Source organism: Gopherus evgoodei, chromosome 2 (assembly GCF_007399415.2).
Source record: "Gopherus evgoodei ecotype Sinaloan lineage chromosome 2, rGopEvg1_v1.p, whole genome shotgun sequence".
NCBI lineage: Eukaryota > Metazoa > Chordata > Testudines > Testudinidae > Gopherus > Gopherus evgoodei.
In genome coordinates, this window is record NC_044323.1 from 87486997 (window position 1) to 87510189 (window position 23193).

The following is a 23193-nucleotide window of genomic DNA, read 5'->3' on the forward strand; positions in this document are numbered from 1 at the left end:
TGTTGTAAAGGGGTGTAGTTAATTTCTGATTCCTGAAGTCATTTATAAAAGATGAGAGTTCCTTATGAGACTCCATCTTGATGCTGGAGTTGGTGTGCGTGTGGGGGAGTGTTTAGGGTGGAGGTAGAGTGCAAGGAGAGGATGAGTGATGTGGAAGCCAGGAAGTTTTTGGGGTCACTCTGGTCCTCTTTCGCCATTGATATTGGAGCACTAGGGAGCATGTTGGTTCTCCCCCAGAAGAGATGGAGCAGTTTGGGTCGGGGAGAGTAAAGAGGAGGAGATTGTTGGAATAAGACCCAAGCTGTGGAGCAATTAGAACTGCTGACTGAGATCCTAGAGCTGGTGGTAGTGAAGCTGACTGTTTTGCAGAAGTGCTTGGCCTCCTGGCAGAAGATTACAGTACCTCCAGCAGGATAATTGTATCTGGGGTGGCAGAATTTTACATGTGGCTCTGTAGGGGAACCAAGTTGGAGATGGATGCATTAAGTGCTATTAAGTCTGAATCACTCTCTCTCCCCTTTTGTGCCTATGACCCTGCCTGGTAAGTTCCCCTGCTACTGCTTCTTTTGTGGAGGATGTGTTGTAGCCACGTGCCTTCAGAAGGAACAAGAAGTAGTTACACCCTTAAAATTGCCATCATAGGCTTAGTGTGTATTTACACTCAGTATAAGACTAAAACAAAACTGAGGAAATATGCAAAATAAAAGCAGGTTGTACAGGAAATGCATTACTAAAAAGAGATACAGTGGTTTTGTTAATACAGCTAAAAGCTTCTGTGCAAAGGAAGGACTAATAATTACAATTTGCACCCTGTTATCTCTGAGATCTTAGAGCTCCCTGAGCTCTGCAAACTGGGAGGGAGGGAGACAGCCATATGCCCTGCTATCCTTGACCCACACTGTGAAGTTGCAAGCAAGTTAGGCTTCTCCTTTTGGCTCTAATTTAAAACTGGCTCCCTTTGAGATCCACTCTCATGAGCAGTGTGTGTTTAAATAGATTCATAGGGAGTTCTTCCCCTTTGCCAACTGGCGGCAAAATGTAATAGTTATCTCTTTAACAAAAGTGATAGGCCTTTTTATCACCACTTAACTGTAATTAGCTCTTCCTAGTTCCTTGATCATCCCGGCTCTTTGGAAGATCTAGGGTTTAGCCATGTCTTTCAATCTCACACAAAATAATAAAATTAGAAGTTTTGAAAGCAATCAAAGAAAAAGCACATCCTGTCCTAATGCAAATATATAAATATGTTGTAAGTGTATTTGTTTCAAAACACATTTCTGGGTTATTTTCAAGGTAACCTGAAAAGGGGGAGGGATGGGAATGAATTTTTGCTTTATGATGTATTAAGACGAATAGAAATAACTTTAAATTTTAAATAATGTTGTGAATTTTAAGGCCTGTCTTTTCTGTTTGGGTGGAGATCTCCCATCAAGAACCCTGAGATGTAGGTTGGGAGCTCTTCAGCCCTTAATTTTTTAGGTTTTTTCTTTTTTCTTTTTTTTTTTAAAGTATTTCAGTTTCTATTTAAAAAAGAAAATCAAGAAGGTAAAAAGCTATTCCGGAGTAGAATCCTTTAAAGGAAAATAGTACATTGATTAAGAACTGTCAAGCCTTTAATTATACCAGCATCACTGGTTCTGTGTTAATACTTAGTCTGTCCAGTGTTTGCTATTAAAATGTTGACATATACTACTTGCAAGTAATTAACAAATAGGGAATATCACAGTAACACAAATTACTTGCAAATGGTTAATGTCTATATTTTAATGGCTTCCACTGTAGAAGTATTAATTCCAAACTTAATATTTCCTTGAGTGAGGTTTATAAAAGTTCATTTTTTCTCTTTATAGGCATTGGCTAGCATAAGTCATGTTGCCCATGTTACTGTCACAACTAAAACTACTGATGCAAAGTGTGCATACAGGTATGCTGTGTATTCACTCTCTAAAAAGTTTGTGTTGTGTGTAATAAGCATTTATTCTCTTTTCAGAGTTGTTAATAATATGGATAGTATTTTGGATACAGATAAAGTCATGGAAGGGATGATTTTAAGAGGAGGGCATGGACATTCAGGACAGAGGAAAAAGGAGGGAGTTTCAGGCATATGGGTGGCTACAAAAAAGTGCAGAGATCAAATGGGAAGAAGAATAAAATGGAGCATTGTGGAGGAAGCTGTAGTAGGACCAGAGATGACAAGCATGGGGATAATACAAGGAGGTGAGAGCAAAGATACAGGCAGAAGCACAGTTGTGGATTGAGTGCTCTTTATTCAGACCAGGGGTCTCAAACTGGGAGGCGTGAGAAGCTTTGGGGGGGGGAAGTGTACGACGCACATTTTACCCAAGCAATGAATAACTAGCAAAGCTGATTCCTCCAGACATACAGGGTCCTCAGATGTTGCTGTACATTTTTACATATTTCTGTTAAGCTTGCATAGTATTATACAAAGTCGTTGCCATCTGTACGTTAATCTGTTTGCTATGACGTGGTGTGCACGCTTAATTGTAAGCACTGGTCACAATCATAATTTTGCTTTTGCTCTTATTACAGTGGATTGTTGGTTCTGTTTGTATCAATACCTTACTGTTTCTGATATTTAGTGAGAGTTCTGTGTTGATTTTTTTTTTTAATCGGTAAAAATTGTATGGCGGGACGGGCGTAAGTAAACTACTACAGACAACAAAGGGGTGCAGTCAAATAAGTTTGAGAACCACTGGTTTAAACTACAGAGGTAGGTAAAGTTGCTGGGTTTAGCTAATTTAACTTAATATTTTTGAACCTTCATATAAGATTTCTATTTTAGAGACCAATCTAGGGCAAACTTTCTTGTCCATTTTTCACCTTCTGATAAAATGATATAGGTAGAACTGGTTACTTGATATTTCCTATTATAAGACCATGTTTTCACTTAACCACTTGGGCTGAAATTTACCATGCTGGGTATCTGCCTCAGACTAAATTGCTTGGAGAAATTTTATCCAAAATGGTTCATCTGTTCTGAGAATGAGGCTAGGAAAAATATATTGTTTTGTCCATGTTAAAAAAAATTCTGGCAACCTTTTCTTTGATAAGCTTTAGTGACCCCATGCTTTGGAGCAAGGAATTCAAATTTGGAGGGAAGTGGCCTTTGTAATGAGCCTTTTGCCATTCTGATGAAAACCTACCCAAGTTTGGCCAAGTTATAAGCCTTTGAAAATTTATAATTTGCATATGCTCACTAGAGAGTTCTTAGATTTTTACCAGCTAAATTTTCTGAAGATTCTGTCCACACTGAGCAGATTCCTTTGTGCATATCAGTTATGATGCAGTCTCTAATTACAACATTATATTTGAGGGTAGTCGGGGAACCTCATGGGTTAAGACACTCTAAATACAGGTGGTTTCTTGTTCAGATTTGATTTTTTTCCCTTTTCTAGGTTACGTCTTGCTTTATCTTACATAAACTGACTAACCCTTTTCTTAGAGAGACAAGGTAGGTGAGATAATATCTTTTATTGGACCAACTTCTGTTGTTGGTGAGAGGCAAGCTTTTGAGTTTACACAAAGTTCTTCAAGTTCGGAAAACTAGAAGACCTGAAGAAAAGCTTTGTGTAAGATCGAAAGCTTGTCTCTCACCAACAACAGAAGCTGGTCCAATAAAAAAAATTACCTCATCCACCTTATCTCTCTAATATCATGCGATAAACATGGCTATAACATTGCAGCATTAACCCTTTTGTTGACATATCTGTTGTTAATAATTATGACATCTTCAAATAGCTAACTGTTCTCCAGTTAACTAAAAAAACAACCTATAGGCACCCATCTAGTGCTTTGAGCCATTGCCCCATCAGTTAAAAATCACAACAAAGGACTGTCTATAAATATGTACACCTTGGCCCCCACACTCCTCCGCAACCTTAATCAAGAGGGGAGAAAGATGGCCTTTGCAACACATTTGGGAGGTTCATAAATCTGGGCTCTGGCAAACCAAATGGGAGCAGGCTCTACAACTGAGGACTCAGTACAGAGAATGCCCTGCCACCAGTTCCCTTTTGTTTATGATGAAAGAGCTTCTGCTCAAGTCCCTTAACTGCTCTTAACTGTGGGATGGGGGGAGAGGTGAATTCTCAGGTAACCTGGTCCCAAACCATTTAGGATACCTTGAATTCCACCCTGAAGCTTATTGGAAGCCAGTGTACGTCACAGAGCACTGGCCTGATGATGTACCTAAATTGAATGCCAGTTAGTAAAAGTGCTGTGATATTTTGTATTGGTCTCAGCTTCCAAGGTGAGGCCCTGGGGAGAGCACATTACAGTAATATAATCTCCAGTTAACATAAGCATTTTTACATGCCAAGTGTTTAGAATTAGGTAGGTTTTTCATTTAATAAAGTGATAATAGTTATCTAAATTCTGTGCCTGGAAAAAGATGTATATTGGCTGTCCTCCGTATCCTAAAGTTTGTTAAATTGTATGGGAATTTTGAAGAAAAATATTTGCCCACTAGAGGGAAGTCAGGTTGTTTGTTCACTTTTTTTTTTTTTTTTTACAGTAATGAAAGTATAGCAGTTTTTCATCTTTTTGTTTTTGCAAACAGTGTTGTGAATATTGTTCCAGGAATACAAAAATGGGACAGTTAAGGAAAATCTTTTAAGTGAGAATTTCTTCTGCTGTTAGAGATAAAGTTTTTGATATAACTTAGAACAACTGTATTTTCTCTTTAACAGGAAATAACTTTGGCTTCTACTAACTATACAATACATAGGCAGGGACTAGAAGCATGTACTATATAAACGGATTAATCTGTATAACTCACTAAAGCAATTACATTGTTCAAAGATCCTAACTATAATACTCCAATAGTGCAATGAATAAATTGCGCATATGCGTTTGTAAGATAGTATATTTGTAAGGCAGGTCTGCTCATCTAACTTGTCCCTTGCTGACAGCACTGTCCTATGGTCCTTAAAAAGGAAATAGCTGAACCTCAAACAAAAAGGAATGAGTTACAATCCTCTGCTGTAGGATGGGGTTGGAAGATTCTGTTTTATTACCTGAGCAGGTGAGAGTGATTGCAAATACATAAGAGAATTGAATACAATTGTGACTCTTACTCGTCCATAAGAAAAGGGGGGAAAAATTGCAACTAGTATAAATAAATAATAAATTAAACCACATATAACCTTGATTAATCATGCAAATTAATAATTCTTTTCGCATCCATTTTATTTCCTCTTCAAGTTTTTAGAATACTTAAGTTCTCATTCAAGACTGATATCAGAGCCTAATGTTCCTTGTATCATAAAATTCTCAGATATATGTTTTATATTCATGTAAATATGTCAGTGACATAAAAGTTCAAAAAATGAAAAATAAAACTTGGATCAACCTGAAAAAACAAAAAAACCTCAACCCTGACTGGACTGGCTTATTTCCTGAAACCCCCTTGGCCTTGCCCGATTTTTCACAAGATTCATGTCTGATTTCCCCCATCTTCTCCCCCCACCGACCCCCAGCCACATCTGGGTCTGACAACTATTTATTTTGTTTTTTATTAGAGCAAGCTATTGTGATGGGAAACTGAAAGCGCCTCCCAAACCTTGTGCTGGAAACCAGGGGACTCAGATCACGGTAGGTGGTGGTGGTTATTGGTTATCTGTATTACCAGAGTCCTAGCACAGATCATGGACCAGTACCCTACTATGCTAGGTAAACACAGAATAAGATGATGATTCATGCCCGCCAAAGGATTTAGGTTAGTTGTCTTTCTGGCCTGCACGTCTACAGCCTTGTCAACTAAAAATGTATTTTATAATTGTCATACAGTTTTTGTGACTTGTGGAGTATTTTACAACAGCATAAGTGCTCTGTGGAATCTGTCCAAAGACTAGTATCAGAGGGGTAGCCGTGTTAGTCTGGATCTGTAAAAGCAGCAAAGAATCCTGTGGCACAGGATTCTTTGCTGCTCTCCAAAGACTGTAGGGCAAATTACACAAAATCCTCTTCCTCTCTAGGTGATGGCACTGTGTAGTGACGTGGGAGAAATATTTAATTTTGTTATGTTTGGACTTTACATGTAAGCTTTGGGAGAGTGAGGCTAACATCATATTTAAAACCATGCAATACTGAATTGCATCATAAACTTAATGGGACACTGGCTTCCAAATCCAGTGTTAGGTCTAGTGTGTTAGTTGATGTAATCACCTAAATAAAGAATCGGTACATAAAACACAGATCAGTATTGTGCAGTAGTTGTAGCAGTATGGGAAGAGAAGAGTTAATGTTTTTTCCCATGCTGCTCACACTTGGGAGGAGCTCCCGTGAAAAGCATATGTAAAGCTACCTCATTATCCTCCTCCAAAACCCACTTCAGAACTCTCTTTCTGAGATGCCTATAGAGATGCTTATAAAATACTTTACAACAGTTAAAGTGATAGTGTGGTGAGACCACTGCCTATCATTCTGACTTATATTGTCTCATTGTTTCCTTGTACTCTGCCAACTGTCTGTCCATCTTTTGTCTCTTGTTTTACACTTAGATTTTAAATTATTTGAGGCAGGGAGTATGTTCTGTGTTTGTACAGTGTTTTATGCAAAGGTGTCTGGTCCATGCTGAGGGCTTGCAAGCGCTATGTTAATACAAATAATTAATAACAATACTAGTGGTAGCAACTCTTATAATCTAAAAACAGGAAACTGAACTTCCCCCTAATATTTGTGCCTCTAGGAGTCCAACAGTACGTTTAATGTTAATTTGCTATTTTAATGAAAACCTCAGATGTTCATTATTTCAGTTGGTCCAAAATTTAAAAATGGACTGTAGTATTGGATCTCGTTACTTAATTTGCGTTACACTAAAATACACTGTGTCTATAATTGTCAACTGCAATGTCAGGATTTTTACCTGAGAACTCTTCTTTGAGTGTCATTTGATCTGAGGACCAAACACTAGTGAAGTTTGTGCCTGCTTGTGAAACATACAGTTATCAAAAGTTTTGTGATACTTCACTATCTTTCTCTAGAATGGCATTTTGTTAAGTGAAACTAAGCTAGAGTACAGCTGGAACATAGAATTTGAGTGTTCATAAATTAAAAGATGTCCAGACCATTTAGGTGATTTTATATCAAGAAGATTGATTCAAATAATTTTTTTAAGCCTTATTTCAGTATGTATTTTTTTTATATATATTTTTTAAATAGTGACACTTTTTTTTTTTTAGTGCAGGTTGAGGATCTTTTTTACAATGTAACTACAAGGAGGAAAGCCTTAAAAAATCCAGGTGAAGAGTATGCAAAAATATTAGAAGTCGTTAGCAGGTAAAGAACTGAAATGAAGAACCCCCCACTTATTTTATCTGTTGGGTTGCATTTCTGTGTTGGTTAACGTAGGACAATCCCATTTTATATCCAAATATCTGTTTGATAAATTAGAAACCCAAAATAACACTAGAAACCATGGACATTACTTTCATGGTGGTGTCAGACTGTCGTCATATTGACAAAAATGCCATTAGATCAAATTGTGAGATCCTTACAAGAGTGAACTTCCATTAAAGCCAGGTCAGAGTGAAAACTGAGCAAGGACCTTATGATTTGGCCAATTGTGATTAAATGCATTGGAATTCTCACCTCCCCAGGGATAACTGAACAAGTCTACCAACTTTCTTCTCCCTTTCCCAGAAACGGAGAGTTTATTTCATTGTACGGAAAAATCACTAAGGGTGAGATGGAACTTTTGCTGTTCCTCATAATACCGGGCAGTCTGACACTGGAATGCTTTAACTTTTGCCTAGAAGTGGTAAACTGATAATTTCTAAAAAGAACCTATCATAATTTCCTATATGTGGAGTAATCTAGGTTGATCTTTAAATTTCATGTGGTTTGGGTGCGTCAGGTAATAGCAAACTGTTACAATCTCATGTGGCAGTTGGTTTGAACTGAATTTCTTTTCAACTAAAGAAACTGTTGCTGTATAATAAGAAATGTAGTTATTTGTTCACATGGACTTGCTTGTTAACTGCTTTAGTAGAGTATGGAGGGACAACTTGTCATTTATTCTTTCGTGTACTGCAGTTTTGTTTTGTACTTGTTTTTCAGGTATGCCATCCACAACTCAGGCATCAGTTTTTCAGTTAAAAAGGTATGTAGAACCTTTGTAACTTCACATGCTTACATCAATTAAATAAAGGGCCTGGCCTTTTGCCATGGATTTTGTAATGGGAATAGTCTGTGAGGTGGTTTTCTTTGCATGTAAGAGAATTTGTTTTTCTGTAATCTGGATAAAGTACACATCAGTTTAAAATAATAAATCCAGATAAAAGCTGATCATCAATAGTTCAGATTTTTCCTTGAGCTCACAAAGTTAACCCTTATTTATTTTGTTTTCTGAGATGCTTCAGGGCGTAAACCAATCTCTAAAGAGTTAGGATGAGACATGGGGCGGGGATAGATTATCCCACACCTGCCTGCTATGGGGTCTCTTGAATCTCCCTGTGAAGTGGTGTTGGCCACTTTAGGAGACACGATATTGGACTAAGTGAACTGTGGGTCTAATCCAGTCTTGCAGTTTCTATGTCACCCCCTTGTTTGACGGCTTTCCCTATTACTGGGATTTGCATGTTTTTTGCAGATATTTCTTTAGGAATTTTCATTTATTGTTACAAATCCCTAAAACAAGAAGTCTTAAATTTTACTGCTTCTTAAATTTAAAATAAGAGGGTATCGTGTTTTAACTGCTAGAAACTAGATGTCTTTTTATCCAAATTGGAGTCAGGTTTTTGTAGTGAACTTTTTCCCAAATAAGCATTGTCTATACCATGAAACTTACTTTTTGCTGAATGTTGTCATCAGTAATGCGTACAGCTGAACTGATGCTGACCATGGTTTAGCTGGAAGTGTAGCCAAAGACAGACCATGTTGATATGATGCTGAAAGTAGCTGCCATTTATAGTGGGGCTTCCAACACTGCTACCACTGGTGATGGTGTAAAGTTTTGTTTGAAAAATAAAAATCCCTACTGTAGATAAGATCCTTTTCTTTCCAATAGTGATGCAAAGGAGAAAAGAAAATCAGTCTCTAATGAACACTAACAGAAACTTCGTAACGTTGAGGTCCTGCCCAATACTTCTTTATTAATAAACTCTTAGTTTTCAGTTGCTTCAGCTGCTTCTAAAATAGCTTTGTTCTTGATTGATTTTTAATTATCAGCCAGCAGATTTCTCAGGATTTGCTTCCAAATATAGCTTTCCTTTAGCTTATTTTTATTTATATTTAAATAATGAGAGAGACCCTTGAATAAAGGCTGTAGTTACCTGGACAATTAATGTTACAACATAGCACCAACAGTGTTTAAAAAGCAAACATTCAGATAAGAGCAAAACTCAGCTTGGTTAGCCTAGCTAGGTTAGTTAGCCAGCCAGCCAGCCAATGACTGAAAAGCTCCTTTCCAGATCTGCGTTGTCTTGGAAACATGCTCTTGCCTTTCTCTTTTACAGTATGCCCAGAAGGTCATCAAATTCAGGCTATTTTGGACCAAGCACTTATGCTTCTCTCTCTATCATTTTCAAGCAAAATAAAAAGTAACCAAAAGCACCTAAGTGACTTAGGAGCCCCAAACCCTTTTTTAAAAAGTCATATAGGCACGTAGAAGCCTAACTCCCATCACTTTCAATAAGGCTTGACTTTCAGTGGGATTTAAGCTTCTAAGTACCTAGGTCACCTTTTGAAAAAGTTACCTGTTTGAAAATGTTATGTGATGGGGCAAGGCCAGATGGCTATAGTAAAGTAGTGAGGAACAGGTATGTTAGCCCCAGGCTAAACAAATCCCTGGTACCATGGTAACAAAATGGCAGTTGCTCCAGGTTAATCAAGACACCTGGAGCCAATTGAGAGCCTTCTAGAAAGCAGTGGAGATAGCTACATTGATTGGGACACCTGAAGCCAATCAAGGGCTGGCTGGAACTAGTTAAAAGCCTCCCGGTTAGTCAGTGAGGTGTGGGTATCAGGAGCTATAGGAGGGAGTGGCGCTGTTGGAGAAACAAAGCAGTACAAATCCATATTAGGTGTAAGGAAGGAGGCCCTGAGGTAACGGTGAAGGAGATATTGAGTGGAAGCTGCTGTGGAGAGTCACAGTGAGCCTCTGAGGCTAGTGAAATCCGCCAGGAAACACAGGACCCACGGAGTCAAGGACAGAACTTTGTCACACTTACCTAAAGACTTTAATGCTGTTAAAATATTGTGTGTTTGGCAAATGAATAAACCACATTTCTTGCATTCGATAGAAGTTTTCTCATGAATAGACCACTCATGTCACTCTTCAAACTTGCACCTGGAGCTGTTGCCCACTATCCCCATATCTTGCTACCACACATTCAGGCACTTCAATGTTGCCGTTATAGCTATACGTGCAATACTCTCCTAGGATAGCTGCAGTTTATACTGACAAAGTGACTATGTACTGGTTAGGCAAGTGAAATAAGCTATGCCTACTAAGCATTTTCTTGCTGGTATATCTGTGTACCCTAAGGGTTTTGCCAGCATATGCCTATCCAATCATGTTAAGCCAGAAAAAGTTTCTAGTGTACACTTGACTTAATCTCCTCTTTGCATAAATATCTACAGACTTTTTAAAAAAGCAAAAAACGACCAACCCCCTCCTCTCCCAAAAAAAAAAAAACTTCAGGCAAAACAAAAACTGAGTTTGTGTCCCATACTTTTTTGCAAACTCAATAGAAAATGTCTTGCAGTTATTGACTCGATTTCTAAAACTTCAATAATAATTGTATTTGTAAACACAGTGACACTAATTTCTTTTCTCTTTTATTTTTAGCAAGGTGATACAGTGGCAGATGTTAGAACTCTATCTAATGCCACAACAGTGGACAATATTAGGTCCATTTTTGGAAATGCTGTTAGCAGGTATGTTGACCATAAAGTTGTTTTTAAATGAAATCTTATTTTGTAGCTCTATTTAAAATAAATAATTAAAAAGACCCAAAATCTCTGTGATGATCAGAGTATTTCATAGTAGTATGGTGCATATGAATGTAGTTATTGAATCAGCATACTACACTATTTAAGTTAAGATAAAATAATGTAGGGTTTTACTGCACAGCTGAGAAAAATCTGCAGCTGGCTTGTGATGGCTGACTCGGGCTCATGGGGTTCTGGCTGGGGCTTTTCATTGCTGTGTAGGCTGCTGGGCTCGCGCTGGGGATCGGGATTGGGCTCTAGTACCCTGAAAGGTGGGAGGATCCTAGAGTCTAGACTCCAGTTCGAAATCTACACAGCAATGAAGCAGCCGCAGCCCTAGGTCTGCTAGCCTGAGTTGCCTGGTACAGGCCAGCCAGGGGTGTTTGTTTGCTGTATGGACATATCTTTAGTAGCCACTGAGCTTCCCAAGAAGAGTTCCACAGTGAAGAGGCCTTAGACTGTATTAACTCTTCAGCAAATTCCCTTCAGGTTTAATGAAGATGGGGAAAGAACAGGACTGTCATCCAGTTTCCTGGTGCCCTGCGCAGCTGTGTGCTGCTCCAGCCCCAGCTTCACCTCTTCCCCAGGGCCCCTGCCCTGCCCCGACTCCACCCTTCCCCAAAGCCCCCACACCTGTTCTGCCCTACCCTGACTCTTCCCACTCTGCCTCTTCCTCAGCCCCGCCTCTTCCCACTCCTGCTCTGCCACCACTTCTCTGAGGAGTGCTGCAGGGCTGGGCCTGCACTCAGCGGTGGTAGGAAGTGCAGCAACTTGGCCCCAGCCGCTCCACCGCTGAGTACGGGGGAGCAGTTTCCCTCTTCCCCCCAAAGCTAGTTCCAACTTCCTCCCCTGCCCCCCATGGAGGGCTGCCCCCCTTTCCCATGGTGGCACTGCATAGGGCCCCAGAATAACTAGGGAAACCTCTGGGAAAGAATGATGCACATTGCACAGCTCTCTCTAACTCACAGAAGGGTCTTTCATGTATCCAAAAACAGGGTCGGGGAATTAGGAATATTGCCACATAAGTGTCTGATCTTCCCCTCAATGTGCAGAAAGGGAACTGTCTGTACCTGGAGGGAATCTTCTAAACACTGATCTGGAGGACAGTTTGGCCCAATATCTTCTAGAAGTGCGTAGCCACCTCCTACACTGGTGAATCTCAGTATTTCCTTCTTTTACACCTTACTTGTTAGAACTAGTAATTCCTTTAAATATGCTTTTCTGAAATCTTAAATTTGATTTTTGTACAGTGACTGTAAATTCGAATGAGAGCTTTCATTGAACAAATCACAAGAAAGAGGTTAAAAAATATCTCCTACGCCAGAAAATCTCAACAGTAGTTGTAGGAAGAATCACTCCCATAAAATGCTTAACTGCATACATTTCATAGAACAGTTTTGCAGAATGCTTTGCTGCCAACACTGTTGGGCTGCTACCAACACTGTTGGGCTCCTGCCAACACTGATAGGAAGGTCAGTTTGATTCTGTTACTAACATTAGAAGTTACAGCTAAGGAATGGAACTGACTGTGTGACTTCAAAAATCACATTAACTCCTTTCTAGGGAGTTATACTGATAAATTACCTAGGCTTAATAGGATTTCCTTGGCCAATGTAAATAGGATCTAACTGGGCTTACAAGAGTTTTACAAACTGTGACGGAGACTAATATAGTTAAGACCTGTCTGCACTGACCAGGGGAAATGTTAAGCACTCTCCACTCTCTACCAGCATCCCACTCCTTAATGCAGATCAGGTAAAAGTGGAGATTGAAAAGGTATGTAGGTCATAGTTTCAGGAAAAGTAATAATAATCGCTTATGGAGCCAGTGACAATTTTAAAGTCTCTCTTGGTCTCTCAATGCTAGTAACATGTGCCTTAAACCTTGAGAGTACTGAAATTCATGGTTGCCAGTGATGATGTAACAGTCATTCCTAGTCCTTGATAGTCCAATATCCTGTGGTTGTGTGGCATGTTAATTTATTGAAAAGCTACTCTGGATAATTTGTAGAGGCTTTGAAATTTTTCTTTCTAATTTTACTATCAGTTTGAGGGTACATGGTAAATAAGACTACTTGGCTTCGTTATTTGTATGAGTAACAGAATTTTATGTACCAACAAAAAAATTTAAAACTCTTTAAAAGGATTCTCATATTCGGTAATTATCACAGAAACAAAACATCTGCACTTTTGTCATAGCAGAGTTGTTGTAGCCATGTTGGTCCCAGGATATTAGAAAGACAAGGTGAGTGAGATAATCTCTTGTTGGACCAACTTCTATTGTGAGACAAGCTTTTGAGCTTACACAGAAGTCTTCTTCAGGTCTTCGAAAGGTACTCGGAGTGTCACAGTTAAATACAAGATGGAACAGATTGATTAGTGTAAGGAGTGAACACGTATTTCAAAGGACCATTCAAGCTGAAGTGGCTCAGTAACACCCCTCCAGTCACAAGGGCAAAAGGAAGGGGGTGAGGATTGCAGTTGTGTGGGGTGTGAGTGGGTTATAGATTGTTGTAATAAGCTATAAATTCATTGTCTCTATTGAGTCCATGTTTTTGCTAGACACTAAAAGTTATGAATTTAAGCTCTCAGGCTCATCTTTTGAATGTGTTGTACAGATTTCCTTTGAGACTAAGGACTGAGAGGACAGAGATAGTGATCATTTTGTGAAAACTGTTCTCCCACAGGTGATGTGGTGGTTGTCGTTTATCATTATTCTGTGAGAATTCATTTGAGAATGTAGTGATTGTCTGGTTTCACTGACATAGTTGCTATTGGTAGAGACCTGCGTGGATACAAAATTTATATCTGTGACGCAAATCGGTATCCGCAGAGCTGCAGGGCTCTACTGGGAACCACAGCAGCAAAAACAGCAGCCTGGCAGGCTGCTGCTTCCAGGAGCCAGCGCCGTGTGCTGGCAGTTGCTCCCATCTACTTGGGTGGGCACCAGACTCACCGTTAGCTGTCCCTGGTCATGCTAGTGCAGTGGGCATGGCTGGGGCGGTACAGCCATGCTGGAGGAGCTGCCAGCACAGGGCACTGGCTCCTGGGAGCTCTGTTTTTGCCACTGTTGGTTCCTGGTAGACCCCTGCAGCTCTGCAGATACTGATTTATGTCCATGGATGTGGATATCTGTGGATCTAAATTTTGTATCCACGCAGGGCTCTTAACTATTGGGGCATTTAGTGCATTGGATGATATACCACACGTTGTGAAAGGAATGTGCAGGACCCATGGATCTTGAAAGATATATTGTGGAAGATGTTGATCATTATAGCATTGGAGATATGTCTACAGGTTTTGCATCTGTTGTTCTGACAGGGTCTGGTGCTGCTTTGAGTTGGTGTGTCATGGTCTGTGTGGAACTTGCTTCTGATGATGAGGTTGAGGAGTTGTTTGAAGTGCAAAAGAGGGATTTCAGGAAAGATTTATTTCTTTACATGGTCCTCATAGAATATGGGTTGTTATTGTTTGATACCCTATATGGGTTTCAGTGTGGGGTGTGAGGTGACAACTAGGGATGTGCAGTCAGAGAGGGGTTTATTTCTGTAATGAAGCAGGTTTTCTCAAGCTATTTGGCCCATTCTATGATGGAATTTGCTTCTCTGTTGGAGTGTCCTTCTTTAGTGAAGGCGGTTCTAAGCCTGTCAAGGTGTATATTCTGTGGTCTCTGTGTGCCTGGCTGCAGATAACAGATTTTTGGTGTGTTTGGAGTGTTTACTGGATCTGTGAAGGTGGGTATGATGATCTGTGTGTTTCTTGTATATAGATTTCTGTAGGGTTCCATTGTTGAAGTGGATCATGTTTTCCAGGAAATGGATGCTATTGTGGGAGTTTAGTGAATGGGTAGTAGTTGTTGTGGTGGAAATCTGAGGGAGTTTAGGTCATCTCTCCACAGGATAAAAATATCATCTACGTATCTGAGGTGTATCATTGGATTTGTGATGCATTTGTCCAGAAATTTTTCCTCAAGGTGGCCCATGAAGAGGTTAGTATGTTGGGTAGCCATCCTAGTACCCGTGGCTGTTCCCATGGTTTGGACAAAGTGTGTGGTGTTGAATGTAAAATTGTTATGGGTGAGGATAAAATGGAGCATGAATTTGGTGGTGTGTTGGGGTGGATATCTGACTACACTTCCTAAACAGTCTGCTCCGCCTTATGTTTAGCTTTGACACTCTGAATACATTTCCCAGACTTGAAGAATAGTTCTGTGTAAGCTTGAAAGTTCTCTCTTGCCAAAAGAAGTTGGTCCAATAAAAGATATTACCTTACCCACCTTGTCTCTCTATATAACCAGATTCATAATGGTGTATTTCTACTTGCTGGTAATGTAACTATCTTAAATGCATGTCAATAAAACCTTTGCACAGCACTGCATATTTTCATGTATTCTCTTTCAAAATAAAAACTGTCTATAGAGAACTGATAGATGTGGGCTGTGAAGATGGAAAGCTGGCCTTTAAAATGAAAGGCTACATAACGAATGCAAACTACTCAATGAAGAAATGCATGTTTTTACTCTTCATAAATCGTAAGTGCAAAGAAACTTGTATAGTTTGTATATGCGTTGTTTCTTTTTGCAAAATTTTTAGCAGATTGTACATCCATTTCTTTCTAAAGAACAGCAGCATCAAGGCTTTGAACATGCACCTTTTTGAAAATCACATAAGGGCTAAATTCTGTCATTGGTGAGATCTTGTAGTAAGCAGGGAAGTTGAAGTCAAACCAAATGTTTACCTGTCTGCAGTGTTTTGTGGTCTGGAGTGTTATAGAGTGGCTGGAGCCAGGTCCAGCCTACAGTAATTCGTACGTACCATGATAAGAGTTCTCTGTGGCTCTCCCTACCCCTACTTGCCATAACCTTCTCCACCCAGACAGGTAGAGGCATGGGGCCACCTCCTTCTCCCAGGAGTGGGAGCAGGGGCCATCCTTCCTTAGGTGTCCCTTCTGCCCCCTATTCCCCTGCCCCTCACAGCAACAGGGAGGCTTCCCTAAATACTTACTCCTGAACTGAAGTTTATCTGCTGGAGTGAGCGGGCAGATTAGGCCTACTGCACTTTTCTCCTCCTGTCATACACAGAATCCTGTTCTGGGATAATGTTGGCAGGGCCACTTAGGGTAATGGATTGTGGCGTTAACACTGCATTAAGATGCATGGGGCAGTTCTGAATTATTGTTTCTATCACTGTGTCAGTTGCTCAAAGCATGTTTTGAGGCTTTACTTCTACCCATAAACTTACTTTTTAAAAAAAAGAAGAAATTCTGATATTATCATGTGATTCTAGGAACTGGTGCCTTAAACATAAGCCTACAGTGCCTATATCTTAATCCAGGCCTGGCCAGAGCAGGGGAATAGGTTTTATTCCTGTCTCGCACAAGGATTAAACTGTTCCTTGTTCTGGTCACTAAGGGAAGATAGCTTTCTTATCTCCTTGCACCTGAATATGGACAGAATGTCATCCAGGCTAAGTGACAACTGCTTTATCTGAGTACCCTTGTTTGTGCTGCAGGCTAGTTTCTCATAAGATTAGCTCTGGCAGTGTTCTCCAAAAACATCACATTGCAAAAAGGTCAGAACTCTTGTAACTCTTGTGTTGATCCTCTCATAAAGTCATGTGTATGGTCATCAAGAAGATTGCTTTCAGAAGAAAGCTTTAGGGAACTCATAACATTCGATGACCTGCTGCATGAAGGTCACTGAAGTGAAAAGTATTTCATATGTTTGCCTTTAACTTGTGGGATCCCATTTAGGCTCTCCAGGCACACAGCTGAATATGCTACTGCTTGAGAATTGGAAAGTGAAACTTAGACCCTGACTACATTGAATGATGAAAAGGAAGTCTGATTATTAAAACTGAAATAATCTTGAAAATGTTATTGTTGTTTGTAACGTAGGTTAAACAAATTATATGAAGGGGGAAAAAAGGAAGGGAAACTGACCATATCCTAAGAGAACTAGGGAAGAGCAAGGATGGAATAGTAAATGGAAAGTGAGCAAAATACCTTATGGAGCAATTTTTAACTACCGTAGATTTGTATCAGTGCTTAGACACAATGTAATAGATGTTACTGGGAAAAAAACTTCAGACTCTTGTACAGCATGAAGTTTTGGGTACAAGGGAGAACTTATGCACCATATAGTGTGTTTTAAATGTGCAGTTTGGACAGAGTGTCACAGAATGCTTTCCCATGGTTGTCCCGCTTTTATTCTTCATTCCAGATCGACTGGTGGAGTCAACTGCTTTGCGGAAAGCTATAGAAACTGTATATGCTGCTTATTTGCCGAAAAGTACACATCCATTCCTGTACTTAAGGTAGAGTAATAAAAAGTCTTAGGGCTTGTCTTTACTATCCTGCTGCATTGGTGCAACTGCACTAATGTAGCACATCTGGTGAAGATGTGCTGTGTTGACAGGACAGCGTCTCCCGCTGACATTGCACAGTGTAGACAGTGCTTTATATCTATTTAACTTACATCACTCAGCGATGTGTTTTTTCACACCTTTGAGTGACCTAAGTTACATTGACTTAAGCAGTAGTGTAGACAAGCCCTTAACCTCTAATGCCTGTCTTTTAGGGCTAGCCAGAGTCAGAGTCATCAATAGCTAGATAAAAGGGATGAACAAAGCTAAGGTGGGCTTTAAGCTACAGCATGGAACCATTTAGTCCCAAGCATGTGGTAACTGAAAGTGTGTTTCTTTCATCCTTTATAGACTAGCAAATCCAAAACACTAAAGAAAAGGTTTGATTTTTCAGAAGTGTTGAGCATACACAACTCCAGCTGCAGTCTGTTGGATTTGTGGGTTTTCAGCACTAAAAATCAGGCTCTCTGACCTTTTCCACAGCAAGAGCAATAGGGAACACTCATTTGTTCTATCCAAAACTCAATCTATCTGCCTCTCTTCTTGCTAAGAGATAGCAGGGACGCAGAAGTCTCTTGGACAGTCCTTAGTGAAGCAAGCTTTTCAGGAATGCAGGCCTGGAAAAGACCTTGGAGAACCAAAGACTGGTTGAAGAGTCGCAGAGAGGATGAAATTTTTTTGTTTTTGTTAAAAGATAGTATTGAACTTTAGTTGGGACAAGTGTGACTAAGGACTGTGATCTGGCCGGATAGGTGAGTTACCTGACGGAGAAAACACCAAAGTTCTGGAGTGACCTTCAGCAGCTGCGTTAGCCCAGTGAGGGGCTTTTATATGCCAGGCCTTGTCATAAAGAGGTGGCTAGTGGTGAGTGTTACATGTGTCCACTGAAAAAGTTACTTAGCTTCAAAACATCTTTTAGAAATATCATATAATAAAATTAGTTCATTAATGGGCTGATCCAAAGTAAATGGAAATAAATGGGTTTTGAATCAAGCCTCTTAGTATTTAATAGATATCTAAGTATCAAAACAAGTAAGACTCCAACTTCAATACCATTAGTTTTGCAGGCCCATTTTAGCTGCCTAGGGTAGACTTATGACCTCAGTTCTGACGCATCTTGTGCTGAGCATATTCACACACTCCTCCATCAGTGGAATATTTTTAGGTTAGTTTTCCTTTAAAATGTTTTGCAGCCTGGAAATAGCCCCTCAGAATGTAGATGTGAATGTGCATCCTACAAAGCATGAAGTCCATTTTCTTCATGAAGACAGTATCCTAGAGTGTGTGCAGCAACATATAGAGAGCAAATTACTGGGCTCTAACTCTTCAAGGATGTACTTCACCCAGGTGAGAATATAACTATTAAGAGACGACAAGTCTTCACTGTGTTGATAGCCTGTGGTAGCAAGTATTCTAAGTTCAAGATTAGAATCTAGCCTGGGCCAGATACTCCTATTGTACTGTGGATTGTCTCTTGAGAGCTGTGCTGTCCATTTATGAAGTGTGTTCGCCAACATTTATTTTTTAAAGTGACACTACCTAATTCAAATCTAGTCAGTTGGTGGGGAGTGGGCGGAGGAAGGAAGTTAAAAGTAATTTCAGGTACGTTGACTTTAAGTCTCCTTGCCATTTTTTTTTTTTCTGTCTTGTTTCTGCGTGAAAGACCTATATAAACAATGGAAATGATTGTACACAAAGTGCTGTCAAAAGCACAATGAAAACAAACTGAAAAAAATAAGGAAAAACATTTTTCTTTATCTTTCAGTCAGTTATCTTGGGTTTATAAATAACAAGATAAGATATTTTAAGACCGAAGGGTGACTTTAAAATGGACTCTTATTCATGTTTAATCTTTTACAGTATATTAAATTAATGGATTTACTGTTATACATTTGTTCAATTTAATATTTAGGTTTATAATTAAATACCAACTTATTTAAGTAAGTAGAATTATATATTTATTTAACACTACCAATTTTTGGTTTTGCATAAATTTGTTAGTTTCAAAATATTATATTTTAGATAAATACAAAATAACTATATAACCTAATAAACACACACACATAGATTAGGGGTTTTTTTCTAATACCAGGCAGGACTAATACCAAATATAGTATAGCATTGTTGGGATAAAACTCTGTTTATTATAATAAACAAGCAAATAAAAACATGTTTAAAAAGTGATTGGATTATATTTCTATGATTATAATTCTTACGCAAGTAGAGTATTGTAAAATAGTATCTATAGAATAATAATTTTAATTCTTTTTCATGTTCATATTTTTTATAATACACACAGGGGATTCCATCTTCAGAACATTTAAAGATAAACAATTTCTTAACCATAAAGATTTCATTCAGGTGAAATTCACCCAATGCAGAGGGGCCCAGGCCCCATTTAAGGCCTTAAATTGGGCTTAAATGATATTTAAGGGGCCAAATATATAAGGGTAAATAGGCATGTACAATCTCCTGACGATGCTGAATTTCTCCTCTCCTCTCCCTCCCCCATTTTTGCAATGAAGACTTTGATCCCAGGAGTTGAATGCTCTTCCACTGAGGTTGTTAAATCAGTAGCAAGCTCCTCTTTCACAGCTAAAGGAACAGGTGATAAAGTCTATGCCCACCAGATGGTCCGCACAGATTCCCGAGACCAGAAGCTGGATGCTTTCCTTCAGCCTATAAACAAACCCTTGAGTACAGGGCATACAGCGCTGACCCTAGACGGTGGTACAGAAGTTTCTGATGGCAGATCCAGACAGCAGGATACTGAAATGGAAGATCTCAGTGACTTTGATACAGTGGTTGCTGCACAGAGGGATTCAGTGATGACACCAGAGGGGCAGAAGGAAAGTGGAAGGCTGACTCCTGAAACAGTCCCTACTAGGTAAAGATGATCTATGCTGGATAGTTGTATTGTTGTCTTTTTATCAGAATGGATAAAAATTGATGTTTTTTAAATTTTTTAAAAAATTCTTTTTTAATTTAAATCAGATTTTTTAAGTTTTGTATTAAATGTTTAATTTTAAGAAGTAAACCCATTGAAAATTACATTTTAAATTGACAACTTATGTTAAGGCCTCAAATGATGATCTGTTTAAATTTTTTAAATTAAATACAAAAAAAATTTAGCAGTGCCTGCTTGTTGCCAAGTTTTTAAAGAAAGTCAGAGCACTTAACTGGTGGTAGTCACTTGCTAAGCACCTGGAATCAGAGTTGTTGAAGTGCTAAACCAGCTTTTGACAACAGTAAAATTTTCTGCAGGTCTAAACAGTATTTTCTCAATTTTAGTTTGTTCAACTAGTTCAATTCAACAAGTAGTTCATTTGAAGCTAAGAAACCAGTTGCATTTGAAAAATCAGGAGAGCTCTTTTCCCTCTTCAGTCTATGAATAAAAACTAGATGTGAGAGGATGAGATCTGCTAGTTTTAAAATCTTGATGGATATGGTGATGAGAAGCAGTTAGTTCAGTTCACTGGCTATAGTTGATGATGTCAGATGCTACCGGTGTGGTGCTCTGCTCTGTTCAATGTTGATATCAATCGGCTGTATGCGTGTGTTTCCTCTGTGTGCTGTCCCAGCTCTGCACAGATAGCTGACACAGCAGACACCGAGAGAATCCCCAATGACCACAGACTCTAGTAAGGTATGAAGGCACATCGGCTAGGTTTATTGTCAAAGAGAAACACCATCTCCAGCTCCTTGGCATAGAAGTCCAAGGTGCTGCTAAGGTGTGGCTAGCTAGTACTTACGTGCTCCCTGACAATAGACTCGGCTCAGTTAGTGGAGGGACTTTCCACTGCCCCCTAGGCCGGACAGAGACACCGCCCCAGGGATGCATTCTTATACACAGGTACAAACAAGTTACACATCACTCCTGATGTATTGAGATGCAACCCCTCTATGTAGCAAGGTACAACCCCTCTACATAGTAAGGTGCTGCCTCTCACCTTGTACATGTTGGTTCGAACAAAACAACTCTATCCATCATATTACCCTTTTGGCCCTGTCATTGGGATGGGCCAGCCTGTTCCTTATTATCTGAGTGGAGTGTACAAGTATGTGAATGTTCTGATATCTGGTCTCCAGTACCTTTTAGGTATGACTCTTTTAGCAGTATCAGCCCTTCCCTTGCCAGCTTCTGTGAGCAGGGCCTGCCTCTGACTCACAGCTTAACTTTGCTTTATGTTAGCAAAGTCTTGACCATTACTTTAGTTCAGGCCTCATACTAGGCCTCTGATAAGGGTTTATGTTTCAAGGCCTCATCTTACCACAGTTGATACTACTTTTGTTTAGTAAATTCATTAGTTTTATAAGAAACAGACTTTTTCATCCAGCACATTTAAGAAAAATTAAATGCTCTTTTTGTACATTTATAATTGAATTTCCATCCAAATAGTTTGTTACAAATGGCAAGTAAAACAAACTAATATCTAGTAAATAAGAGAAGTATCACTCACCATAAAAGATAACTTACATTTATTCAGAGTCTAAATTTTATTATGTTTTATAGTTGCTTAAATAAATGGTAATAGGTATAGTGCATCCTCCTGGTTAGCAAAAAGCAGCACCAATTTTAGTGTAATTAGTTGCAAATCAACATGATTTAATAGTTATCAACCAATGAGAATCAGCTTTTCTTTGTGAAAATAACTAAAATGTACAAATGCAAAATAATTACTATTGATTATTCAAATCAAGGTTTTCTGGTTGTTAATTTGAATCATGGTTAAAATAAGTGATTTAAATCAATTCATCCTGCTGTTTATGCAGGTATGCTGTCAAGTTTTTTTTTTGGGGGGGGGGGGGTGTTTTTTTTTTGTTTGTTGTTTAAGAAAACGGGATCAGGAAAGCTGTAAAACCAAATATGAACAAATATTGTCGTGAACTTTCACAGAGGAATTAAACTCTTTATTAAACAATAACACAATCCTTGTGCTTCTGCTGGAGGATCAGAAAGTGACAATGACCATTCTCCAAGGTAAGAGATGAATATAAGGGAAACTAACAGTGTAAATGATGAAAAGTAAATACGGTTTGTTTTATTTAAGGCGATCATGTATGAATCGTAATCCATTATGTTCACCTATGGAGGATTAAGTACAGAGGGAAACGCAATGTGCAGGGAGGTTACACAGTGTTCCTTCTCCAGTCTTGCGCGCATTCTCTGGAAAAGATCATCTAACCTGAGGCTATTTAACTATATGCAAAGCTCTTAAAAGAGGATCCCCGGAGCAGCCAGTCAGGGGAAGCCCTGGTAGTGTTGGTCAACTGGAGCTGCTCTGACAATTTGTCCAGAGCTACCAGTGGGAGAGATTATTTTTCATTATATTGAAGAAACTCAAATGTAGTTAAGGAACAGGCAGGATCTTTTGTGATATCTCCTTTAGGGCCTGGTCTAACTCCTGTTGAATTTAACGGGTGCTGAGTTGGGCCTTTAAACAGTTGATTTGTCCAATGTGATTAGTAATAAGGATCCCTAAATAGCTTTGACAGTTGCCCTGTTTTGTCAAACAGTGCTTTGGAAATTAAACAAAACAATCTCTCCTTTGAAACTTTTTGGAGCTAGCTGGGTTTCCTGATTGCTGTTTAATGTAGGGTTATCACACTTCACTGCTGAGTATATACTTGTATATTATTCTAATGAGAATAGAAAATATTTCCTCTTTGTCTCTGTATTGCAGAAAGAGACAGTGGACAGGCTCTGATGTGGAAATGGAAGAAGATGGTACTAGAAAAGGAATGACTGCTGCCTGTACCCCTAAGAGAAGGATTATTAACCTAACCAGTGTATTGACTCTGCAAGAGGAAATTAGTAGCCAAGCACATGCAAGTATGCAAGCCACTTGTTCCTCAAGATGGTTATTCTTCTGACAGTT

The 23193-nt window shown here is 39.1% G+C and overlaps 1 protein-coding gene across 2 annotated transcripts in view; it reads left to right on the top strand.

Annotated features, from left to right (window-relative positions):
• MLH1 (mutL homolog 1) overlaps positions 1 to 23193 on the top strand; it is a 37519-nt gene that overhangs the window by 2594 nt on the left and 11732 nt on the right. Inside the window, exons 1-11 of one of the 2 annotated variants that reach the window (XM_030551283.1) lie at positions 1858 to 1924; positions 4932 to 5044; positions 5541 to 5613; positions 7208 to 7299; positions 8080 to 8122; positions 10811 to 10899; positions 15371 to 15483; positions 17173 to 17266; positions 18508 to 18661; positions 19840 to 20201; positions 22999 to 23147. In XM_030551283.1, coding sequence (XP_030407143.1) covers positions 4941 to 5044; positions 5541 to 5613; positions 7208 to 7299; positions 8080 to 8122; positions 10811 to 10899; positions 15371 to 15483; positions 17173 to 17266; positions 18508 to 18661; positions 19840 to 20201; positions 22999 to 23147 — 1273 coding nt within the window. In that variant the 5' untranslated portion in view covers positions 1858 to 1924; positions 4932 to 4940. Of the gene's footprint in view, positions 1 to 1850; positions 1925 to 4931; positions 5045 to 5540; positions 5614 to 7207; positions 7300 to 8079; positions 8123 to 10810; positions 10900 to 15370; positions 15484 to 17172; positions 17267 to 18507; positions 18662 to 19839; positions 20202 to 22998; positions 23148 to 23193 lie in introns of those variants that run through there. The other variant, XM_030551282.1, reaches the window with a different exon arrangement.